The sequence below is a fragment of the Bombina bombina genome, chromosome 6 (assembly GCF_027579735.1).
Source record: "Bombina bombina isolate aBomBom1 chromosome 6, aBomBom1.pri, whole genome shotgun sequence".
In the NCBI taxonomy this organism is placed as follows: domain Eukaryota; kingdom Metazoa; phylum Chordata; class Amphibia; order Anura; family Bombinatoridae; genus Bombina; species Bombina bombina.
The window spans coordinates 479,172,263-479,198,836 of record NC_069504.1 but is presented as its reverse complement, the minus strand read 5'-3'; the positions used below and the strand labels follow the sequence as shown (position 1 = coordinate 479,198,836).

Sequence of the window (26,574 nt, the reverse complement as noted above, 5' to 3'; positions counted from 1 at the left end):
CCGGGCGAATGGTCTCTTCACCCAGAGGTATTTCTTCAGATTGTTCAAATGTGGAGACTTCCAGAAATAGATCTGATGGCTTCTCATCTAAACAAGAAGCTTCCCAGGTATCTGTCCAGATCCAGGGATCCTCAGGCGGAGGCAGTGGATGCATTGTCACTTCCTTGGAAGTATCATCCTGCCTATATCTTTCTGCCTCTAGTTCTTCTTCCAAGAGTAATTTCCAAGATTCTAAAGGAGTGCTCGTTTGTTCTGCTGGTGGCTCCAGCATGGTCTCACAGGTTTTGGTATGCAGATCTTGTCCGGATGACCACTTGCCAACCGTGGACTCTTCCGTTAAGACCAGACCTTCTATCGCAAGGTCCTTTTTTCCCATCAGGATCTCAAATCCTTAAATTTGAAGGTATGGAGATTGAACGCTTGATTCTCAGTCATAGAGGTTTCTCTGACTCCGTAATTAATACTATGTTACAGGCTCGTAAATCTGTATCTAGGAAGATATATTATCGAGTCTGGAAGACTTACATTTCTTGGTGTCTCATCATTTTTCTTGGCATTCTTTTAGAATTTTACAGTTTCTTCAGGATGGTTTGGATAAAGGTTTGTCTGCAAGTTCCTTGAAAGGACAAATCTCTGCTCTTTCTGTTCTTTTTCACAGAAAGATTGCTAGTCTTCCTGATATTCATTGTTTTGTACAAGCTTTGGTTCATATAAAACCTGTTATTAAGTCAATTTCTCCTCCTTGGAGTTTGAATTTGGTTCTGGGGGCTCTTAAAGCTCCTCCGTTTGAACCTATGCATTCGCTGGACATTAAATTACTTTCTTGGAAAGTTATATTTCTTTTGGCCATCTCTTCTGCTAGAAGAGTTTCTGAATTATCTGCTCTCTTTCTTGTGAGTCTCCTTTTCTGATTTTTCATCAGGATAAGGCGGTGTTGCGAACTTCTTTTAAATTTTTACCTAAGGTTGTGAATTCTAACAACATTAGTAGAGAAATTGTGGTTCCTTCATTGTGTCCTAATCCTAAGAATTCTAAGGAAAGATCGTTGCATTCTTTGGATGTAGTTAGAGCTTTGAAATATTATGTTGAAGCTACTAAAAATTTCCGAAAGACTTCTAGTCTATTTGTTATCTTTTCCGTTTCTAGGAAAGGTCAGAAGGCCTCTGCCATTTCTTTGGCGTCTTGGTTAAAGTCTTTGATTCATCATGCTTATGTTGAGTCGGGTAAAACTCCGCCTCAAAGGATTACAGCTCATTCTACTAGGTCAGTTTCTACTTCCTGGGCGTTTAGGAATGAAGCTTCAGTTGATCAGATTTGCAAAGCAGCAACTTGGTCTTCTTTGCATACTTTTACTAAATTCTACCATTTTGATGTGTTTTCGTCTTCTGAAGCAGTTTTTGGTAGAAAAGTACTTCAGGCAGCTGTTTCAGTTTGATTCTTCTGCTTATAATTTCAGTTTTTCTCATAAGATTTAAACTTTATTTTGGGTGTGGATTATTTTCAGCGGAATTGGCTGTCTTTATTTTATCCCTCCCTCTCTAGTGACTCTTGCGTGGAAAGATCCACATCTTGGGTATTCATTATCCCATACGTCACTAGCTCATGGACTCTTGCTAATTACATGAAAGAAAACATAATTTATGTAAGAACTTACCTGATAAATTAATTTCTTTCATATTAGCAAGAGTCCATGAGGCCCACCCTTTTTTGTGGTGGTTATGATTTTTTTGTATAAAGCACAATTATTCCAATTCCTTATTTTTTATGCTTTCGCACTTTTCTTATCACCCCACTTCTTGGCTATGCGTTAAACTGGTTTGTGGGTGTGGTGTGGGGTGTATTTATAGGCATTTTGGAGGTTTGGGAAACTTGCCCCTCCTGGTAGGAATGTATATCCCATACGTCACTAGCTTATGGACTCTTGCTAATATGAAAGAAATTAATTTATCAGGTAAGTTCTTACATAAATTATGTCTTTTTTCTTTTAAATAAAATGGAAAAATGGCATATGTGCGATAGTTTTTTTTTTTTTTTTTTAAATCCTTCCTGGCCACCTCTATTCTTGTAGGTTTTCCTTTATTTTGACAAGTGGGCAAATATATTAATGCACATATAGATTCAGCTATCAAAGTGTTATATGTCTTACATATTGCAAAACTCCTTACAAAAAGGATTACTATTCTTATTGTGGTTTGGAGATTTATTGTATCCAAACAGCTCACAAATAGAAAAAAAAACAAAACAAAAAAAAAAAAACACACACACCACACAGGTACTAAAGGATTTTACAAGAGAAATAATTTATTATAAACCTTAAAACCTAAAACTCTGGTTTCTCTGGTGCAATAAAAAAAATTTACATCACCGCATTAAGACATATCTGGAAGGCGCTTTTGAATACTGCACTATATGGTAAATAGGATTGTCTATAGTAAATAAGCCGACAACAGCTTTCAGAATATGTCCAAGTACATCCATAAAAGGTTATGGGGCTACCACAATACTAAAATGACATTTCCAGTACAAAAGTTAGTATTTATGCCAGCATAACAACTCTTCCTGGCACGTATGGGCAACCATTGCCTATATGTAATGTATAAATCGCATTAGACTTCTACAGATGTATTGCAGGTAAATATATATTTAAAAAAAAAAAAAAAGGGGAGTAGTCTCATGACAGGCAAGAGTTAATAGGGACATAAAAGGGCAATAAGAAAATGATGTAATTTGGAGCATTTGTATATTAGTGTGTTTAACCTCTGAAACTCCAGAGCAGTAAAGCACAACAGAGCCAATGACAAAAGGCACAAATCACCAGCCTTTTTTAGTTCTGTAGCAGACTTGCATTGCAGAACTGGAGCGCACACATTTACAGGGGTTAATATATACAGTTACAGTATGCATTTTAGAATTGCTGTTACTTGTATATAAAAAAAAATATTTCTTTTTGCACTTCTCTATGCCTGACAATTTATTTAAATTGACAGAACACTAATAGCACCAGGAATAGTTTTGCTGCAAGTATGACTCACAACACAAGTTCTGGCAGTAAATGTATTGCAAATTCACATTTTCAGGCTGATTGTTTAAAATAAAAATAAATAAAAAAAAAAAAAAAAAGGTGGGGTTACAACAATAAAAAAACACTATAAAATAATCAAGTTATTTGCTATAAATATAAAAACACAGGACTATCCACTGAATAGTATTAGAGTACACTGAGTTGGGCCACAAATGGACTTGAAGACCAGTAAGTTCAGGTGATATGTACCAAGAAGCTAAAACTTCATTTTACCAGAGACTTGCAATACACTCTGTAGGTCAGACTTTAGAGGAATTCTCTTCCGTCATGGTTGGTGTGTACACAACATTCTTATTCTCTTTGGGGGCTTTACTTCTGTAAAATAATAAATAAAAAAAATACTCAACACTGTAAAAAGTCAGTTTGTAATATTATTAATAAAAAAAATGATAGCACATAACCAGCTCAAAGACCACCTCTTAATTAAAAAAAAATGCCAATTGTAGGAAAACAAACAAACACCCCCCCCCCCCATACTTATCATGATAAATGGTTTGCTATACTTAGAAACATCCAGGCACAATATGTAATATACAGTACAGAGGCGGAACTACCATTGGTGCAGAGGTACCGGGGCCCAAGTTCTTGGGGGTCCATAGGTGTATGCAGAATGTATACAATTCTAATGCAGATGAGCCTTTTATTAGTGCAGGTCCTAGCTATATGCTTTTGATCTATCTACCAATTTATCCTAAAAATAATATACAGAGCAGCATGTATTTTACTATTGCTTACTACAGTTACCTCGGGGGGGGGGGGGGGCTGGGACTAAAAAAAAAACCCCCAAAAAAAACACACAACTGATACAGTACATAACACCATACACTTGATTGCATATTACACACAAAAAAAACAAAAACAAAAAAACACACAACACTAAATCCCTCCAGGAATTAAAGGTATATAAACCCCCAAATTTTTGTTTCTTGGTTCAAATAGAGCACATATTTTTAAACAATTTTCCCAATTCACTTCTATTATCCGTTTTGCTTCCCTCTCTCTGTATCCTTTATTAAAGGGGTATCAGTGCTAGCTATCAGTGGGGGCTAGCAGAACACATCAGTAAGCTAATAAGTATTATCTATGAGCAACCAGGTCTGGGACAGTGTTAATCCCTAGTGGCCACTAGATGGCTTTTTTTTTTTTTTAAAGTAGGCTTTTAATAGAATTTGCAATGAAGTGTATTTATATTGTATTACATATTGTGCCCTCATGTTTCTAAGAATAGTAAACCCTTTCATATTTTTTGATCATAAGAAGCAATAAACAGCTGCTTACTAATGTGTATGTATACATGTTTTGCACCTCCTTGCTCGTGATGATACAAGAGCCCCCCCATTAGCAGTTCATTTATATTGTTAAGAGCGAGTCTTTGAGCTGTTTATGTGCTTTTTTTTAGATAAAAAAATAAAAAAAAAGGGGAAGAAGAAGGGCAGGCTGGCTGTCCGTCCATTGAACACCAAGGCAATGGTGCTATTCAGTTTACATCTTTGTTGTGTAGTGGAACACACACAATGATGATGCTCAAAACAGACCAAGCACAGATATTTTCTCTTACCTTCTCTTAAAATGCAGCAGCCAGAAGACCAGTCCTATCAGTATTACCGTGCCAAGGACACAGGCCAATACTACAGAGAGAACCACACCTAGCAGAATAGATATAGAAAAATATTTATTATGTACAATCCAGGTAGGGTTCATTGTGGAGGATATAGGAATGATCCCTCACTTTACATTGCAGGCTGAGGATTTAGCACAACTCACCTTCCCTGAAGGAAACCGAGACCAACCTCTCTCCTTCTGCCTGTGTCTTACGATAATTATTTATCATTTCCAGTGGTGCAGAGCTATTCACCTCCGTGCAGTAAAGAGCTGTCTCCATAGCTAGAAGCTGCAAGATAGAGAGAAATATATATATATATATATATATATATATATATATATATATATATATATATATATATATATATATATATATATATATATATATATATATATATACACATATATACATATACATATATACACACACACCTACTTTTTAAGGACACAGGTCAACATTTTAAAAAGGGATATTTAACAGTGAATAAATTCTACATGTACTGATATAATCAAAGCAAAAGGTTAACCTTATAATAGATAAAAGTTGCTTAAAAAAAAAAATATTGAACATATAAGTGTATAGGTTTAGTTTCTATAAAGTAATGGGCACAGCCATGTTTGAACTTAAATTTCCCCTTATCTTTCTTTTGCTGAGGACTAGAAGGGACATAAATCAGCCAATATTATTATTGTGCAAACAAGATTCAGTGGAATTTAGAAAACCCAACAATATTCAGAGTTAAAATTACAAGAAAGGGGGACAAAATATCTTTCATACTGTTTAAAATTTCCCTTTAACAAGAACAAAACGGCTTTCAGCACAATTGAAAATGTGCAATCCCATTTGTGTAGCATATTGAGAAAATGTACTTATATTGTGTCAGGACTGTGCACCAGCTCCACCTCCTACTATGTGCAAGACTTCACAGCTTATATATGTACAGAAGTCTGTCATAGGCTAAGAAAGAGCAGTTGTGTTTATTACAATTGTTTGTACAAGCCCCCCCCCCCATGACTTCTGTCAGACTCCAAAAACTAAAAAAGGAACACTCAAGTCAAAAAATTATCTTTCATTATTCAGATAAAGCAGCAATTTTAAACAAACTTTCCAATTTACACAATTTAACAAAATGTGTGCAGTCTTTTATATTTACACTTTCGAGTTACCAGCTCCTACTGAGCATGTGCAAGAATTCACAGAATAAAACTTATATGCATTTGCGATTGGCTGAAGGCTGTCCCATTGTACAGGAGGAGTGAAAAGATTTGAAATTCACAATAAGTGCTATTACATTGTCTTTATCATGCATTTGTTGACTATGCAAACCTATTATATTTGCTGGTCTTTTAAAATGCATTCCACCCTACCCTTTTAACAGTATATCTAGACATGTGCCTGTTACAAGCAATACTGAAATGTAGTTTTTAAAGACATGCACACATTTTGAGCCTACATAAGAATGTTTGTCAACAAAAGGATACAATGAGAATTAAAAGGACAAGTAAATACAGTAGATTTGCATAATCAACAAATGCAAGACAAGACAATAGCACTTAGTCTGAACTTAAAATGAGTCTGAACTTAAAATGAGTAGTAGATTTTATTCTGACAATTTCAAACTTACGTATATTTCTCTTGTAGTGTATCCAGTCCACGGATCATCCATTACTTGTGGGATATTCTCCTTCCCAACAAGAAGTTGCAAGAGGATCACCCACAGCAGAGCTGCTATATAGCTCCTCCCCTAACTGCCATATCCAGTCATTCTCTTGCAACTCTCAACAAAGATGGAGGTCGTAAGAGGAGAGTGGTGTTTTATACTTAGTTTATTCAATCAAAAGTTTGTTATTTTTAAATGGTACCGGAGCGTACTGTTTGTCTCAGGCAGTATTTAGAAGAAGAATCTGCCTGCGTTTTCTATGATCTTAGCAGAAGTAACTAAGATCCATTGCTGTTCTCGCATATTCTGAGGAGCGAGGTAACTTCAGAGGGGGAATGGCGGGCAGGTTTTCCTGCAATAAGGTATGTGCAGTTAATATTTTTCTAGGGATGGAATTTGCTAGAAAATGCTGCTGATACCGGAGTAATGTAAGTAAAGCCTTAAATGCAGTGATAGCAACTGGTATCAGGCTTATTAATAGAGATACATACTCTTATAAAAGTGTAATATAAAACGTTTGCTGGCATGTTTAATCGTTTTTTATATATGTTTGGTGATAAAACTTATTGGGGCCTAGTTTTTTCCACATGGCTGGCTTGAATTTTGCCTAGAAACAGTTTCCTGAGGCTTTCCACTGTTGTAATATGAGTGGCAGGGGCCTATTTTAGCGCTTTTTTGCGCAGAAAAAATTACAGACAGACATCCAGCTTCTTCCTGCATGATCTAGGACATCTCTGAAGGGCTCAAAAGGCTTCAAAGTTGTATTTGAGGGAGGTAAAAAGCCACAGTAGAGCTGTGGCAGTTGTTGTGACTGTTTGAAAAAAGTTTGTCATTTATTATTCCGTTTTTGGTAAAGGGGTTAATCATCCATTTGCAAGCGGGTGCAATGCTCTGCTAATTTATTACATACACTGTAAAATTTCGTTAGTGTAACTGCCTTTTTTCACTGTTATTTCAAATTTTGACAAAATTTGTGTTTCTTAAAGGCGCAGTAACGTTTTTTTTATATTGCTTGTAAACTTGTTTTAAAGTGTTTTCCAAGCTTGCTAGTCTCATTGCTAGTCTGTTTAAACATGTCTGACACAGAGGAAACTACTTGTTCATTATGTTTGAAAGCCATGGTGGAGCCCCATAGGAGAATGTGTACTAAATGTATTGATTTCACCTTAAACAGTAAAGATCAGTCTTTATCTATAAAAATTATCACCAGAGGGTTCTGTCGAGTGGGAAGTAATGCCAACTAACTCTCCCCACGTGTCAGACCCTTCGCCTCCCGCTCAGAGTACGCACGCTAGTATGGCACCAATTACATCAGGGGCGCCCATAGCGATTACCTTGCAGGACATGGCTGCAATCATGAATAATACCCTGTCAGAGGTATTATCCAGATTGCCTGAATTAAGGGGCAAGCGCGATAGCTCTGGGGTTAGAAGAGATACAGAGCGCGCAAATGCTGTAAGAGCCATGTCTGATACTGCGTCACAATATGCAGAACATGAGGACGGAGAGCTTCAGTCTGTGGGTGACATCTCTGACTCCGGGAAACCTGATTCAGAGATTTCTAATTTTAAATTTAAGCTTGAGAACCTCAGTGTATTGCTTGGGGAGGTATTAGCTCTTCTGAATGACTAACACAGTTGCAGTACCAGAGAAATTGTGTAGGCTGGATAAATACTATGCGGTGCCAGTGTATACTGATGTTTTTCCTATACCTAAAAGGCTTACAGAAATTATTAGCAAGGAGTGGGATAGACCGGGTGTGCCCTTTTCCCCACCTCCTATATTTAGAAAAATGTTTCCAATAGACGCCACTACACAGGACTTATGGCAGACGGTCCCTAAGGTGGAGGGAGCAGTTTCTACTTTAGCAAAGCGTACCACTATCCCGGTTGAGGACAGTTGTGCTTTTTCAGATCCAATGGATAAAAAATTGGAGGGTTACCTTAAGAAAATGTTTATTCAACAAGGTTTTATTTTACAGCCCCTTGCATGCATTGCGCCTGTCACTGCTGCGGCAGCATTCTGGTTTGAGGCCCTGGAAGAGGCCATCCATACAGCTCCATTGAATGAAATTATTGACAAGCTTAGAATGCTTAAGCTAGCTAACTCATTTGTTTCTGATGCCATTGTTCATTTGACTAAACTAACGGCTAAGAATTCCGGATTCGCCATCCAGGCGCGTAGGGCGCTATGGCTTAAATCCTGGTCAGCTGACGTGACTTCAAAGTCTAAATTACTCAACATTCCTTTCAAGGGGCAGACCTTATTCGGGCCTGGCTTGAAGGAAATTATTGCTGACATTACTGGAGGTAAGGGTCATACCCTTCCTCAGGACAGGGCCAAATCAAAGGCCAAACAGTCTAATTTTCGTGCCTTTCGAAATTTCAAGGCAGGAGCAGCATCAACTTCCTCCGCTTCAAAACAAGAGGGAACTGTTACTCATTCCAGACAGGCCTGGAAACCTAACCAGTCCTGGAACAAGGGCAAGCAGGCCAGAAAGCCTGCTGCTGCCCCCAAGACAGCATGAAGGAACAGCCCCCTATCCGGAAACGGATCTAGTGGGGGGCAGACTTTCTCTCTTCACCCAGGCGTGGGCAAGAGATGTTCAGGATCCCTGGGCGTTGGAGATCATATCTCAGGGATATCTTCTGGACTTCAAAGCTTCTCCTCCACAAGGGAGATTTCATCTTTCAAGGTTATCAGCAAACCAGATAAAGAAAGAGGCATTCCTAAGCTGTGTGCGCAAGACCGCCTAGTAATGGGAGTGATCCATCCAGTTCCGCAGACGGAACAAGGATAGGGGTTTTATTCAAATGTTTGTGGTTCCCAAGAAAGAGGGAACCTTCAGACCAATTTTGGATCTAAAGATCTTAAACAAATTCCTCAGAGTTCCATCTTTCAAAATGGAAACTATTCGGACCATCCTACCCATGATCCAAGAGGGTCAGTACATGACCACAGTGGACTTAAAGGATGCCTACCTTCACATACCGATTCACAAAGATCATCATCGGTTCTTAAGGTTTGCCTTTCTAGACAGGCATTACCAATTTGTAGCTCTTCCCTTCGGGTTGGCCATAGCCCCGAGAATTTTTACAAAGGTTCTGGGCTCACTTCTGGCGGTTCTAAGACCGCGAGGCATAGCGGTGGCTCCTTATCTAGACGACATCCTGATACAGGCGTCAAGCTTTCAAATTGCCAAGTCTCATACAGAGATAGTTCTGGCATTTCTGAGGTCGCATGTGTGGAAAGTGAACGTGGAAAAGAGTTCTCTATCCCCACTCACAAGAGTCACCTTCCTAGGGACTCTTATAGATTCTGTAGAGATGAAAATTTACCTGACGGAGTCCAGGTTATCAAAACTTCTAAATGCTTGCCGTGTCCTTCATTCAATTCCACGCCCGTCAGTGGCTCAATGCATGGAAGTAATCGGCTTAATGGTAGCGGCAATGGACATAGTGCCATTTGCACGCCTGTATCTCAGACCGCTGCAATTATGCATGCTAAGTCAGTGGAATGGGGATTACTCAGATTTGTCCCCTCTACTAAATCTGGATCAAGAGACCAGAGATTCTCTTCTCTGGTCCATCTGTCCAAGGGTATGTCCTTTCGCAGGCCAGATTGGACGATTGTAACAGATGCCAGCCTTCTAGGTTGGGGTGCAGTCTGGAAATCCCTGAAGGCTCAGGGATCGTGGACTCAGGAGGAGAAACTCCTCCCAATAAATATTCTGGAGTTAAGAGCAATATTCAATGCTCTTCTAGCTTGGCCTCAGTTAGCAACCCTGAGGTTCATCAGATTTCAGTCGGACAACATCACGACTGTGGCTTACATCAACCATCAAGGGGGAACCAGGAGTTTCCTAGCGATGTTAGAAGTCTCAAAGATAATTCGCTGGGCAGAGTCTCACTCTTGCCACCTGTCAGCGATCCACATCCCAGGCGTAGAGAACTGGGAGGCGGATTTTTTAAGTCGTTAGACTTTTCATCCGGGGGAGTGGGAACTCCATCCGGAGGTGTTTGCTCAACTGGTCCATCGTTGGGGCAAACCAGAACTGGATCTCATGGCGTCTCGCCAGAACGCCAAGCTTCCTTGTTACGGATCCAGGTCCAGGGACCCGGAAGCAACGCCGATAGATGCTCTAGCAGCTCCTTGGTTCTTCAACCTGGCTTATGTGTTTCCACCGTTTCCTCTGCTCCCTCGACTGATTGCCAAAATCAAACAGGAGAGAGCATCGGTGATTCTGATAGCGCCTGCGTGGCCACGCAGGACCTGGTATGCAGACCTAGTGGACATGTCATCTCTTCCTCCATGGACTCTGCCTCTGAGACAGGACCTTCTAATACAAGGTCCTTTCAATCATCCAAATCTAATTTCTCTGAGACTGACTGCATGGAGATTGAACGCTTGATTCTATCAAGGCGTGGCTTCTCCGAGTCAGTCATTGATACCTTAATACAGTAATGAAAGCCTGTCACCAGGAAAATCTACCATAAGATATGGCGTAAATATCTTTATTGGTGTGAATCCAAGAGTTACTCATGGAGTAAGGTTAGGATTCCTAGGATATTGTCCTTTCTCCAAGAGGGTTTGGACAATGGATTATCAGCTAGTTCTTTAAAGGGACAAATCTCTGCTCTGTCTATTCTTTTGCACAAGTGTCTGGCAGAGGTTCCAGACGTCCAGGCATTTTGTCAGGCTTTGGTTAGGATTAAGCCTGTGTTTAAAACTGTTGCTCCCCCGTGGAGCTTAAACTTGGTTCTTAAAGTTCTTCAAGGAGTTCCGTTTGAACCCCTTCATTCCATTGATATTAAGCTTTTATCTTGGAAAGTTCTGTTTTTGATGGCTATTTCCTCGGCTCGAAGAGTCTCTGAGTTATCTGCCTTACAAGGTGATTCTCCTTATCTAATTTTTCATTCAGACAAGGTAGTTCTGCGTACCAAACCTGGGTTTTTACCTAAGGTGGTTTCTAACAGGAATATCAATCAAGAAATTGTTGTTCCATCATTGTGTCCTAATCCTTCTTCAAAGAAGGAACGTCTCTTGCATAATCTGGACGTAGTCCGTGCCTTGAAGTTTTACTTACAGGCTACTAAAGATTTTCGTCAAACATCTGCCCTGTTTGTCGTTTACTCTGGACAGAGGAGAGGTCAAAAAGCTTTGGCAACCTCTCTCTCCTTTTGGCTTCGGAGCATAATACGCTTAGCCTATGAGACTGCTGGACAGCAGCCCCCTGAAAGGATTACAGCTCATTCTACTAGAGCTGTGGCTTCCACCTGGGCCTTTAAAAATGAGGCCTCTGTTGAACAGATTTGCAAGGCTGCGACTTGGTCTTCGCTTCACACCTTTTCAAAATTTTACAAATTTGATACTTTTGCTTCTTCGGAGGCTGTTTTTGGGAGAAAGGTTCTACAGGCAGTGGTTCCTTCCGTTTAAGTTCCTGCCTTGTCCCTCCCATCATCCGTGTACTTTAGCTTTGGTATCCCACAAGTAATGGATGATCCGTGGACTGGATACACTTAACAAGAGAAAACATAATTTATGCTTACCTGATAAATTTATTTCTCTTGTAGTGTATCCAGTCCACGGCCCGCCCTGTCCTTTTAAGGCAGGTCTAAATTTTAATTAAACTACAGTCACCACTGCACCCTATGGTTACTCCTTTCTCGGCTTCTTTTGGTCGAATGACTGGATATGGCAGTTAGGGGAGGAGCTATATAGCAGCTCTGCTGTGGGTGATCCTCTTGCAACTTCCTGTTGGGAAGGAGAATATCCCACATGTAATGGATGATCCGTGGACTGGATACACTACAAGAGAAATAAATTTATCAGGTAAGCATAAATTATGTTTTCCACTCCCCCTGTCTCATGGGACAGCCATCAGCCAATCATAAATGCATATTCTTTGAATTCTTGCACATGCTCAGTAGGAGCTCAAAAAGTATAAATATAAAAAGACTGTGCACATTTTGTTAATGAAGTAAATTGGAAAGTTGTTTAAAATTGCTGTTCTATCTGAACAATGAAAGTTTAATTTTGACTTCAGTGTCCCTATTTTATAAACAAAAGTAAATTGGATTTTTTTTTATTTTACTGTTGATGCATTATGAAACCGCTTGTTTTCATTTAAAGTGACAAACCATAAATGCTGGGTTAGAATTAAATAATAAATAGTGTGAGAAGAACATGAAGATGTATTTTTTTGTAAAGTTTCATTAGCTGTGTAAATATTGACAAAAGTGTAAAGTGAGGGTGCAGCCAATGGCCGTGTGAAACATAAGTGTTCTGCACTTCATTTCTAACAGGAACATCATTTCAGAATGAAATTGCAGGAAAAGGGGACAAAAATAATGAAAGTATATTGCAGAGGAGAAATATATATATATATATATATATATATATATATATATATATATATATATATATATTATATCTCGCACATACACACTGAAAACCTGGCACTCACCAGCAGATACTCAGTAATGTTTAAAAGCAAAACTGGGGGAAATCAGTTGCATTTGGCGCCAAAGGATCAAGCCCAGAACCATGTCAAGGTCTCCCCCTTCCTGAGATCCTAAACCAGCACCCACAAAATGCATATTTTCAAACCAACCAACTAGGAACCTCCCAGGGCAGGGTGACAGTATTTTGTAATCTCCCCTATGTAAAAACAAAAACATATGAATAGACTGCACAGAGTACACATCCTAAGCCACTTTAAACTCCACACCCCTGAACACTTACAGACAGGCACATGTATACCCAGTCCAGTCCATTCCTGTGTTTTGTATTTACATTGGGGACATTACAAAGCCTGTGTCACCCTGGGTGCCAAATATAACTGACTTCCCCCAGTTTTGCTTTTAAACATTACGGAGTATCTGCTGGTGAGTGCCAGGTTTTCTGTGTGTTGTGTTTATAATGCTTCCCTACAGGCCTGTCACCCAGGCTGTTCAGGGGTTAACTGCCTGGGAACTGTGCAGCTGTCTGTCAGTGTTCAGGGCTGTGGAGTTAACAGTGGCTTAGGATGTGTACCCAGTCCAGTCTGAGATATATAGATAGATATCTCAATATATATATATATATATATATATATATATATATATATATATATATATATATATCCCCATCCATCTCACAGTGTTTAATGTCCCTTTAATGACTCGTTAGGGAAAAAATATAAAAACAACAGCAAAAAAAATAAAAAAAATCCAATTATCCATATTGGAAAATAGTGGCAAAACAAATAATTCTAAATAAAAAAGCTTCTCACCTGCTCCTCAGAAATAAACACAGGATTACGGAACACAGTCCAGAGAACGCTGGGGTTACAGGGTGGTGTGGTAAGAGATCCCTCGTAGCGATAATACTCATCTAGTCTCTCAGGGAGAAGCTCACGCACATTAAATCCAGGTATTTGAGTCATCTGATCTGTAGGACAATTAACCAGGAAGTCATAAGAGTCTGGATAAACAAGGATTGCATTTAATGACCCAATATGCTCATTAAAACAGGTTTTCTAGTTAAGCAAGTAAGAGGATTTGTTAAAGACACTAAAAAGACAGTTAACAAAATGAGGAGGGGGGTTATGTTTATTACCAAGTGGCAGATACACTCCAAACTAATAACAATTTCATGCAGAGACATTATCCAGATGGTCCCCAAGTAATCGTTGACATGCCTATTTGGCAGAAATTTGTTTATTACATCTTGTGGCTGCCATAGGCACCAAGCCAGAGACTATTTTAATCAAAAATTTCTCACCACTTGAAGTTAGTAATGGGTTATTCCCACAATACCAGTTTAAAATAAGGGTTTAAGGGTAGATTTCCTGCATATTTTTCTAAGTATATAGAATTAATTGGCTTGAGATACAAGACACTACTCGCATGGATTTCTGTGTGTTTCCTGAAACCTGGCCTAATCATAAATTATCAATGCACATTAAAATAGGGCCTGCACCCGAATGTAATGTTTCCCCTAAATGCCTATTTAAAAGGGACACTGTACCCAAATTTTTTCTTTTGTAATTCAGAAAGAGCATGCAATTTTAAGAAACTTTCTAATTTACTCCTATTATCAATTTTTCTTCTTTCTCTTGCTATCATTATTTGAAAAAGAAGGCATCTAAGCTTTTTTTTTTTGTTTCAGTACTCTGGACAGCACTTTTTTATTGATGGATGAATTTATCCACCAATCAGCAAGGACAACTCAGGTTGTAAACCAAAAATGGGACGGCATCTAAACTTACATTTCAAATAAAGATACCAAGAGAATGAAGAAAATGTGATGATAGGAGTAAATTAGAAAGTTGCTTAAAATGCCATGCTCAATCTGAATCCCGAAAGAAAATTTTTGGGTACAGTGTCCCTTTAAGCGATTCCAGTGAGGATTAAGTTCAGCTAGAGTTGCAGACACCAGTCCTCATACCATCTTGGACTACCTCATTGCTGGTGCACAACATCTGCTAAACTCACCCATGTTAAAGGGATATAAAGGTCAAAATTTAAATGTGCATGGGTGCATTTCAATTTGAAATAAAAGCATTTTTGCACTATACTGCCATTAGCAAAAATGCTTCTAGTAAAAGTTATAACTGTTTTTCTGCAGCATATGCACATACCTGGCGAGGGCCTGTGCACCAGTATTTGGACCCTACACCTTCTCAGAGAGCTGGCAGTGGTGTGAATTGCGTCTGAATATGTAATTTGTGTCATGCAAGCCACTTCTGACTCTGAGAAGGTGTAGTGTTCGAATACTTGTGCTCAGGCCCTCACTGGATATGTGCGTATGCTGCAGAAATAGTAATTTAACTTTTTCTAGAAGCACTTTTGCTACTAGAAGTATGTTGCAAAAATGCTTCTATTTCAAATTGAAGTGCACCCATGCACATTTCATTTTTGTATAGATAGGGTAATTTGAACAATCTAACTCACTCCAGATATAGCCTCCTTCACTAGTGCCTAATATGTTAGATGCCCATCATCTAACATATTAGGAGCTATTGGAGTCTTTTCTATCAGAATTGTAGTTTTTAATGCATTTATAAACACCGGTGTTATTAAGTTTTTAGAATCTAATTTTTAGAACATTACTGTTTAATATTTTATTGCTATTAATGTCTGTAAGAAATTTTTATTTCTTTGTATGAACTTAATTAATAAATTAACATTATAACACTAATCTGCATACTATCCCTTTTTTCTCATTTTTAATTAGGATCCATATTTTCTACCTAAAATCTAAAACTTGTGAGGATCCCTAGGGCCCAGTACTAATTTAATCACAAATATATTTAACTATATTTTTTGCACCCCTACTTTTCACTACAACAATTATTATCCATACTGCACGTATACTATATACACAGAAGATCTACCTGGTGACATAGAGTCACTTTAAACTTACTGCTCTAACACTAATTTCACACCTATTTACTCTCACGATTTAAATTTTTTTTTTACCTTACATAAACAAGGAGAAATGAGCATGTTTTAACTTTCATTAACACTTTCACTAAGCAGCTTTCCACGCAGCACACATTATATTATCACTGAAAAGATAGAAGATTATTATACTATTTAATTTTATCATCATACCTGAACCTCATATTATTGGTATTATCTACCCTAACTAAAAGATTAACACTTTCACTAAGTAGCTTTCTACGCAGTACACATTATATTACCACTGAAAAGATAGAAGATTATTCTACTAATTTATTTTATCATCACACCTTGAACTTTTTATTGGTATTCTTTACCCCAGCTAAAAGATAGAAGATTAAATTATAATATTTTACCATCACACCTCATAAGATTTAATATTGGTATTCTCTACCCCAACTAAATATAAATTAATGCAAAGGTCTTAAGTTATATACATTTCCAGATTGCGGTTCAGCACCCCTTCCTACCTCACATTTCATTTTTGACCTATCCCTTTAAAGTTATGAGGATCTGAAAATGTCAAACTATAAAACCTACCGTAAAAGAAAATCACTCCAAAGTATGGCGCATATATATATATAAAATTGTTCGCCAACTATGTACTATATTTATTGGTACAAAGTATATGTTATTTTGTTGTTTATTGTATACGTGATTCACATGATGATTTATATGGACGGCTCTTCTCTGAGTAGGGGTGGGGTTAACACTTGTTAACTGCACTGTTTGTTGTTCACTTTTTACTTAGTCTGATGAAGGGGCGATTGATTCCAGAAAGTCAATGGTTTTTCTGTGTGCCAATAAAGCACCCATTTTGCACAAACCCAGTGAGTGCATGCCTTTCTGGAATAATATTAATGCATACAAGGTGGCATACCACTGAACTGCCACTGTAAAAATAGCGTTTTTTTGTGGAATAAAGATAGTAACTCACCTTTATAGTGAATATTGTGAAACTGAGATATGATTCTGTCAAATGCAGGATTAAATGGACCAACCTGGGAAGGGGAAGAAATAAAAACAAAACAAAAAACAAAAACACAGAAGTGCTAAATGAAGATGGAGCAAAAAGATACAAAATGTGTTACAATGACATTAATATCTCACTTCTATTAGAATCCCCAGCACAGCAAGTCCGTCGGCAACACTCATTGCTGTTGAGACGCCGTCATACTTTGTATTGTAATGGACAACATGTACCTGGAAAAAGACAGGTTTAATTTAAATTCAAATCATGACCCTAAGCTTTTAGAAAGCAAAAAATAAAATAAGTAGGGAATGACTAAGTGCCTGACAAGTATGTTCCTTAGTGCTACCACCAACAAAACCAGGTTAGGGCGAGTTGGCTCAGTCTATGTGCACTTACTTCTGCAGGAAACCTCTTGCCACCAATACAATGCTCTGATCCGTGAGGAGTTGTCTGACTGCCCCAATGAAAATGAAGCTGAGCTGCTGCATAGTGGAATGGCTGGATTTCCATATGCATGGTGGGAAGCAGAGACATCTTTACTGAAAAATAAATGGGGTTTAACATACAGTGCTAGGATCTGGCAGGAGGTTTTCAGAAGTTTGCTTAGGTGTCTTACCTGTATGCCCATTGTTTGATAAAGTAAAGGAGTCAGTACTAGATGCATTGTAGCCAGACAGCTTAATGGGGAGCAGTGTAGAGTCAAACTGCAAGATGCTTTGGTGGAAATCCAGAGGGGATTGGTAAACTCCCCCACAGAAGCCATATTTTGCTGCCCAGCTGTTCTCACCATCATTACCTGACATTCAAATAAAAAAAAATAAACAAAACACGGATGCAGTTAGAGGGACACTGAACCCAATTTTTTTTTCTTTTGTGATTCAGATAGAGCATGACATTTTAAGCAACTTTCTAATTTACTCCTATTATCAAAATGTTCTTTATTCTATTGGTATCTTTATTTGAAATGCAAGAATGTAAGTTTAGATGCCGGCCCATTTTTGGTGAACAACCTAGGTTGTCCTTGCTGATTGGTGGATGAATTTATCCACCAATCAAAAACTGCTGTCCAGAGTTCTGAACCAAGAAAAAAAAAAGCTTAGATGCCTTTTTCATATAAAGATAGCAAGAGAACGAAGAAAAATTAATAGGAGTAAAATTATAAAGTTGCATGCTCTATCTGAATCACAAAATAAATATTTTGGGTTCAGTGTCCCTTTAAAGAATTCAGCTGCTTGGGGAAAAAAAAAAAAAAAAAAAAAAAAAAAAAAAAAAAACACATTGTTAAGCAGGATTTACATTGTTTTGCAGATCAAGGGCAATCTAGGAATAAATAACGTATAAACTCTAGAGAGAGTATACATCTAGGTCATTTAATTGTGGCTAAATGTAACAGGTCTATCCACTGATCTAAGCAAATTGCAGTGTAGCAAGGACAGAAAATTATGGGGAGTTTCATTTTGCATTTAACAATTAATTACGTTTCCCTGTACCCCTCACACACACAAAAAAAAAAATCCAAAGAACACTGACAGCGTAATATCAATTCCAATATTGCTTAATGCACTTGCTCCGTTAGGGGATTTTAACATGAGATAGGGACATCTAAGCACATAAAGGAATAAGCTGACAAAGGCCCCAGTGTCCTTCTCTGAATGCCCTTCTCATGAATAGCATATATATTTCTGTAGAGAGACGACAGACAGACTTTCCAATATCATAGTTTTCCTTTTTGTTTAGATGTAAACTGAATAATTTTTCCATAAACAAGGGTGTGTTACATTAAGGGGAACCCCCCCCCCCTAATTTACATTAACCTGTATACAGCATTGTTTAAATTACCTTCATAGTTTGCATTCCTGAAGTTTTAAAACAAGGAAGCAAGAACACTTGAGAACTAGTTGGTCTGAGCACAGGTGAGGTAAATAAGTTTCATCGTTTTACACAGAGCAAGTAGGGATGGGAAACTGAAACCTCTTTAGCAGCCCTTTTTGCAGCATAATTAAGAGTTTGAAGTACAATGGCATACCTGGGAACAAAGGGGTTTCAACAAGGGGGGAAATAAAGCCACACATCACCTGAACTGAGGACTCCCTGCATAGAATATAAACGTTCGGTATAAAAGCATTACACATCACTATACTCTGGGTTTAATCACTTAGAAATATATTTATCTACAAAAAGCACCATACAAATTATGGATTAATGTTTATACTTTTTTTTTAAAAAAAAAAGGATTTAAGAGAGGGAGTCGAGAAAGATAGTAAAGAGCAAGAAAGAGAGCGAGAGCGAGAAAGAGAGAGAGAGAATTAAAAAAACAAAACAAATCCACAATTTCCAGGTCTGCTATGACCTTCCATAACTCAGCAGTCTCTGTTTTCGCTCAGTTCAACAACTTCCTTTTTCTATCCAGCTGTTGTCTTCCCCAGAACCTCTAATTGATATTTCTTACAGCTATTAACTTATTTTTGTTAATTCATTGCTGTATGTAGCATTATTTAATTTGTTAAGATAGAAAATAAGCCATTGTGAAACAATTTTGCAATATTGTTTAACATATACAAAGAGGCTGACGTAATGGGTGGGATTAGAAGTGGCAAGTAGCATTTTGTCCTGTTATATTTGTATCTATGATTGCGCAGAGTACCACATGTACCCTACATAAATATTAAAGATGTGTATAGATAGCGATAATCATTCAGCGCATGTCCTGTGCATGGCATAGATACTTGGCAAACTTATACAGTGTTTATTTTCAATGTTTGCCACCTTTATTCATCACAGATTGCTCACCATCAGTGTATAGGCACCCATCATACAGGGCAGCCTGTTGTGTTTGTAATGTATTAACCCTCATTATACAGTGCAGCATATATAATGCATCAGTGTATAGGAACTCAACATTAAAAATGGACAGTCTACCCTACTTTTTTCATAAATGTTCATCATCAATATACAGTGATACTTGTCCAAAATAAGGGTGAGTTGTACTGGGTCCATAGGGGGGAAAAAAAATTGCCAGTACTCCACTGCAAGTTAAAGGGATATGAAACCCAATTTTTTTCTCTTTCATGATTCAGATAGAGAATGCAATGTTGTAATTTACTCATATTACCAATTTCTTTGTTCTATTGGTATCTTTATTTGAATGTAATCTTAGGAGCCGGACCATTTTTGTTTCAGCACCTGGGTAGCACTTGCCGATTGGTGGCTACCCAGGTGCTGAACCAAAAATGGGTCGGCTTCTATGCTTAAATTCTTCCTTTTTCAAATAAAGATAAGAGAAGAAAAATTGATAATGAGTAAATTAGAAAGTTGCCTGCTCTATCTGAATCATGAAAGCTTAATTTTGACTAGACTATTCCTTTAAAAGAGCAGCAATGCACTACTGGGAGCTAGCTTAAAGAAGTAAATACAGTAGATGTGCATTAATAAATGTGAGATAAAGACAATGCAAAAGCACTTCAAGTGAGTAGGTTCTCCCCCCCCCCCCCCCAATAAATTTCAAAAGTTATTTCTTTTTCAACTCCCCCTGTACCATGTGACAGCCATCAGCCATTCACACGTGCATATACTTATATTCTGTGAATTCTTGCGCATGCTCAGTAGGAGCTTGTGACTCAAAAAGTGTAAATATAAAATAAAAATAAATTTAAAAAAAAAAAAAAAAAAAAAAGTGTGCACATTTTGTTAATGGAAGTAAATTGAGAAGTTGTTAAAATTGTATGCGCAATCTGAATCATTAAAGTTTAAAAAGGTTTTCTTTCCCATTCCTTTAAAAAATGGGTCGGTACAGGTGGGGGATACAAGAGGCATACTAAATGCACTGTATTATTGCCTCGGGAGAACACCCATAAGACAGGAACATCTTACACTGAAACCTTTCTTGAACCCTTTGAGGGATCTTACAGATGTGGCTCACAGAGCCATTGAGCTTTAATTAATTCAGACCACTGCATCATCACAATGATTGATTATGCAAAATTGATAGTGTATCCAATCTTCTAAATCTAGTCCAAGGATGGGACCACAAACAGATAAGGATACAGGCCAATAGTGTGATAAAGTTACTCACATTCTGACCTGCTGAGACCCTACAGCATTGGTGCTCGTCTGACACCCTGGTGCTCCTAAACAAATGTGCTCCATAGAAACAAGCAAGAGGCGTCACTTAGCTACTTGTAAACAGTAGCAAGCAATCACAAAAGTGAACTATGAGATACATTCTTTTTATGGTTTGTGGTTAGTTAAATTATAACTAGTGTCATTTGTTTTTACGGTTACAAGCACACAGTAGGTAATACGCTAAAACTTTACAGTAGAATAGGCAGTTTAATTTAAAACGGGGGGGGGGGGGGGGGGCAAGGAAAGAATATTTTAAAGGGATTCTAAAGCAAGATTTCCATGTTCTAATTTGTTAGGCCGTGTCATTTTTGGATTACACATTTAAATAAAATAGGTGAAGTACCACTAACAAATATTTAATTTCTCAAGCAGAACATTGCAGCATAACCCACAAAGCTGTATTTTGCATGAGCGTTTCAAAACTTGCTGCTCTTGATCTGGACATTACCTATGTATTTAACCCCTTTGTAGGAGTTAAAACACTTTTCTAGGGTCAAGCTGGGCATTGCACAATGCTTTTGACATTATTCAGTTTCAAGTTGAATATCAACATTGGAATATAAGCCGCAGTGTTGCACTAAGGGTGATAGGTGATAAAGTGCCAGTCCCCTGCAATACAGGCTAGTGGGTGAAAAACGGAATCAAATAAATTGGGGAAGCTATGCTTTCTCTTTAAAGGGATAGTAAAAAAATGATAGATAACCCCTTTTACCATTCCCCAGGTTTGCATAACCAACACTGTTATAGAAATATAATGTTTACCTCCAATTACCTTGTATCTAACTTCTCAGATCTTTTGACAAACTTGCATTCCAGGCAATTAGTGCTGACTCTTAAAATAATACATGTGCGTGAGCACAATGTTATTTAATATGAAACACATGAACTAACGCCCTCTGTGAAAAACAGTCAAATGTATTCAGATAAGAGGCAGCCTTCAAGGGCTTAGAAATTAGCATATGAGCCTTCCGATGTTTTTTTTTCAACTAAGGATACTAAGAGAACAAAGCAAATTTGATGATAAAATAAATTAGAAAGTGGTTTCAAATAATGTAAGTTTAATTTGGACTTTACTATCCCTCCAAATGAAGTAAGCAGCAAGGATGATCTAACCTTTGCACACTGATTGTGCCGTCTACCAATCTGCTCAAATAGACCCACTTTAGCAAGAGCTTTGGAGTTCCTCGTTTTCTTCTCTCTCTATATATCTATAAAATTTTATCAGGCCAATGGTTATGCTTCCTAATAATAACTTTTCCCTAAAAGTAAGGGACTATAAACAGCAGATTCATCTACTCTCCCTGTGAACACAAGTTTCCTTGATATGATCTTCCTACATACAGTTGAAAAGGTCTTAATAGTTATACTGTCTGAGGTTTAGCTTTTCCCCTTACTGTCAGCATTTCAGTGTACATGACGTACTAACATTTATGGTGCGATTAAAATGCAGGGCAGTGTGTGCACTGAATACTAAGTGGATTTAGACAGCCCATTTACCTTTACATAACAAGCTATTTATGGGCAGGTGTACCCACTGACACCTGGGCACTATGTGCACAGGGTAATCTACCTGGATTTTCCTCCATAAAGAGCCACATTGTGTATGTGTTCAATATTAGAGTTCACAGTTCTCTCTCATGGTTTTTAAATTTGCACTGAAAAAAAAAAAAAAAAAAAAAAAAAAAGGGGGAAGAAGAAGTGGTGTATAATCAGCAAACTGTTTTTTTTCCTCGCCCCACAAATTAAGCAAAAACCACGTACAATTGACAACGTGTGCAATGAGCACATTGTCGTTCATCAAAGCACAGTTTAAACTATAAAACTTGGACCTGCTAAAAATAATTTTAGTTGTGTACATTTTTGGATGAAAGATTAAACTAATTAACAAGGCAACCAAGTTCAAAACACTATGCAGTCATGTTTTACCATCACTTCGTCTGTATATATCCTGCTTCTGTGTAGGTGAGGATTTTTTTTTTTTTTTTAAAAAAGGGACACTGAACCCAAATGTTTTCTTTTGGGATTCAGATAGAGTACAGTATGCAATTTTAAGCAACTTTTTAAATTTACCCTTTTTGGCATATCTGTGCACCAATTTTAGGCGCAGTTTTGAATGATAAATATGTTGTTTAATCGTGTGCGCATTTTTAGCTACAAATAAGAGAATAGCAATGATAAATCTTGCCTCAAGGAGCAATACAGGAAAGGAAGCAGAAAACATTTCAGTGGGAATTACCATTAGAATGACATTGAATTAAAGGGACACTGAACCCAAATTTTTTCTTTGGTGATTCAGATAGAAAGTTGCTTAAAATTTAAAGCTCTAATTTACTCCTATTATCAATTTCTTTGTTCTCTTGCTATCTTTATTTGAAAAAGGCATCTAAGCTTTTTTTCTTGGTTCAAGACAGCACTTTTTTATTGGTGGATGAATTTATCCACCAATCAACAAGAACAACCCAAGTTGTTCACCAAAAATGGGCCGGCATCTAAACTTACATTTCAAATAAAGATACCAAGAGAATAAAGAAAGTTTGATAATAGGAGTAAATAAGAAAGTTGCTTAAAATTTTCATGCTCTATCTGAATCTTAAAAAAAATAATTTGGGTTCAGTATCCCTTTAACAATTTGTGACAGGACAGACACTTCTGTACTCACAAAAATGCCAACTATTGTAAGCAAAACCAGTTGAAATTACATTTACTTTGCCATCAGAAGTGAATATGTGAAAATAAATATTAATCCTTTATTTTTAAGTTTCAAAGCTAATAAAACAGCTATTTATAATATTACATTTAACTTCATGTTAAAGTGGGGCAACAGGCGTCCCTGAGAGAGCCAATGAGGGTCTTCACACACAAAAAAAACACAAATGATATATAAATAAAATGTACAAAAGGGACACACAGCAACTTACCAACATATGCCCAGCTGGACCCTGCAAAGAAAGAAGATAAATACAGTTGAATTACATCATAATACTTTTTTTCTATTAAAGGGGGACTATTCACGTAGTATATATTGGAAATCTGTATACGACTGCAGCAGAATAAAGAGCATTGCTTCAAAATAATACCTTTACTTGAAGGGACATTGAACCCAATTTTTTTATTTTGTGATTCAGATAGAGCATGCAATTTTAAGCAACTTTCCAATTTACTCCTATTATCAAAATGTCATCAGTTTAGATGCCGGCCCATTTTTGGTGAACAACCTGGGTTGTCCTTGCTGATTGGACAGCACCAATAAACAAGTGCTGTCCAGGATACTGAACCAACAATTGGCTGGCTCCTTAGCTTAAATGCCTTCTTTTTCAAATAAAGATAGCAAGAGAACAAAGAAAAATTGATAATAGGAGTAAATTAAAAAGTTGCTTAAAATGGCATGCTTTATATGAATCACAAAATAAAAAAATGTGGGTTCATTGTCCCTTTAAGGATAAAATGTATAAGCTCCCATAATGAACTATACACCATAGAATATATTGTAAAAGTAATATTCACTTTGGTTTCTTGAAACAGGTGGAGATGTACACAGAAAACATCTTTGTATATATATATATATAAAAAAAAGTTAAAAAAATAATTACAGACAATTCATAGACCCCCAAGACACATGCAAACACCTCATACATAATGCATGTAAAACTATAGAGGTTATGTCTAATGCACAGCCTTACCATGCGAAGCAGCCCATACAGCTGGCAAGTTCAGAAGAGTGAGGAGCAGCCCATACATGAGTGCAGTTTCTTTAGAACCAGTAACTGATGTATCCCAGCTCCCTAACTCTCTCACACTTCTTGCACTCTATCCTCCTCTCTTTCATACAGCTGATAGATCATTAAAGAACGGCCCATATCTCCAAAGCACCAATAATATAGTCCAACCTGTTACCTGGGACTGATCTTAGCCCCTCCCTGCTACCTGTCTATCACAGACAAGGGTTTTCACCTGAGGAGGGGTTGCTGCACAAATGATAACATCTTTTACAAATAACCTGTTTACAGGGTGCTCTGCTGTACTCACTAAGGGTCACACAGAGGTCTGATTTAACTGCTATCACAATATCTTCACCTTTATGTCACATAAACACAAATAAAGATACCTTTACAAGGACACAAGGGTGATCAATGTAAATAAAGTTGTAATAGCCCATTCCATTTTAACATTGTATCTCATGTGTACATTATATATATATTTATACTTTATTTGATCCTTGGCCACTGGTTGTGAGAAGTATATGAGGCAACAAATTAGCTAAAAATTCAGATTTCCCAGCTGCCTATGGCAGCACGAAAGCTAAATACACCATTTGGTGCATGCTTTTGGTATATTTTTTTTACTATTTAACCCTTTTGTGACAGGGTTAAAGTGCCTACATCTGAACAACGATCGCGAGATTTCAATTATTGGATCGCATCTGGGGGGCGTCCCTACAACCCTAGGAACGCCCTCCAGACCGCGATCAAATCCTAGAAGCACAGAAGGCTTCAGGACAGCCGTTAGCTATGACGTTCTATTCCGTCATAACGGCTTTAAAGCCCGGTGTAATTATGACGGAATAGAACGGCATAACGGCATTAGAAGGTTAAATATGGTAAAGGATAGCCAAAGGCGTGCATGATTTGTAATTTTAAATATATTACTTATTTAAATTTTTTTTTTTTTACTTATGTTATTAATCTTTAGGTCCCTTTAAATCCTTTCCTGTTTGAATCTCTTGGAGAGTTGAACACCTCTTAATTATATGGTCAGTGGTCACATTTATTTATATGAGAGTAATGTGATATAATCTATACATAATCAATGGTATAAAACCACAAACACCTGCTTTATTATTAACAGTGTAATCATCATCTTTATTTTCAGACAGTTTTCTCTAGAACTGGGTTCTTCAAACCACGGCTCGGGACCCATTACTGGGTGACAACACCACGTTTACTGGGGTGCGACTTGTGTTTATGTTGTAGGAGAGTGTATGTGGTGTATGAGTGTTTGTGTGTTTTATATGAGAAGGTGTGTGTGTTGTATGACAATGTGTGTGGTGTGTATGTTGTATAAGTATGTGTGTGTTGTATGAGAGTGTGTGGTATATGTGTGTGTTGTATTACAGTGTGGTATGTGTGTGTTGTATGAGAGTGTGTGTTGTATGAGAGTGTGTGGTATCTGTGTGTGTTGTATGAGAGTGTGTGGTAGGTGTGTGTGTGTTGTATGAGAGTGTGCGGTATCTGTGTGTGTGTTGTATGAGAGTGTGTGGTATCTGTGTGTGTTGTATGAGAGTATGTGGTATCTGTGTGTGTTGTATGAGAGTGTGTGGTATGTGTGTGTTGTATGAGAGTGTGTGGTATCTGTGTGTGTTGTATGAGAGTGTGTGGTATGTGTGTGTGTTGTATGAGAGTGTGTGATATCTGTGTGTGTTGTATGCAAGTGTGTGTTATCTGTGCGTGTTGTATGAGAGGGTGTGGTATCTGTGTGTGTTGTATAAGAGTGTGTAGTATGAGAGTGTGTGGTATGTGTGTGTGTTGTATAAGAGTGTGTAGTATGTGTGTGTGTTGTATGAGAGTGTGTGGTATCTGTGTGTGTTGTATGCGAGTGTGTGTTATCTGTGTGTGTTGTATGCGAGTGTGTGTTATCTGTGTGTGTTGTATGAGAGTGTGTGGTATCTGTGTGTGTTGTATAAGAGTGTGT

The 26,574-nt window shown here is 37.6% G+C and overlaps 1 protein-coding gene across 1 annotated transcript; it reads right to left on the bottom strand.

Moving 5' to 3' along the window:
• Nucleotides 1-2,273: 2,273 nt before the first annotated feature.
• CA12 (carbonic anhydrase 12) lies at nt 2,274-24,658 on the bottom strand. The gene is made up of 10 exons (XM_053719872.1): nt 24,567-24,658; nt 23,805-23,825; nt 17,381-17,560; nt 17,161-17,303; nt 16,902-16,994; nt 16,729-16,792; nt 13,619-13,776; nt 4,847-4,973; nt 4,641-4,728; nt 2,274-3,397 (listed from the first exon to the last, which is right to left on the bottom strand). Exons 1-10 carry the CDS (start codon nt 24,622-24,624, stop codon nt 3,322-3,324), a joined length of 1,008 nt encoding a protein of 335 aa, XP_053575847.1. The 5' UTR covers nt 24,625-24,658; the 3' UTR covers nt 2,274-3,321.
• Between the last annotated feature and the right edge of the window lie 1,916 nt (nt 24,659-26,574).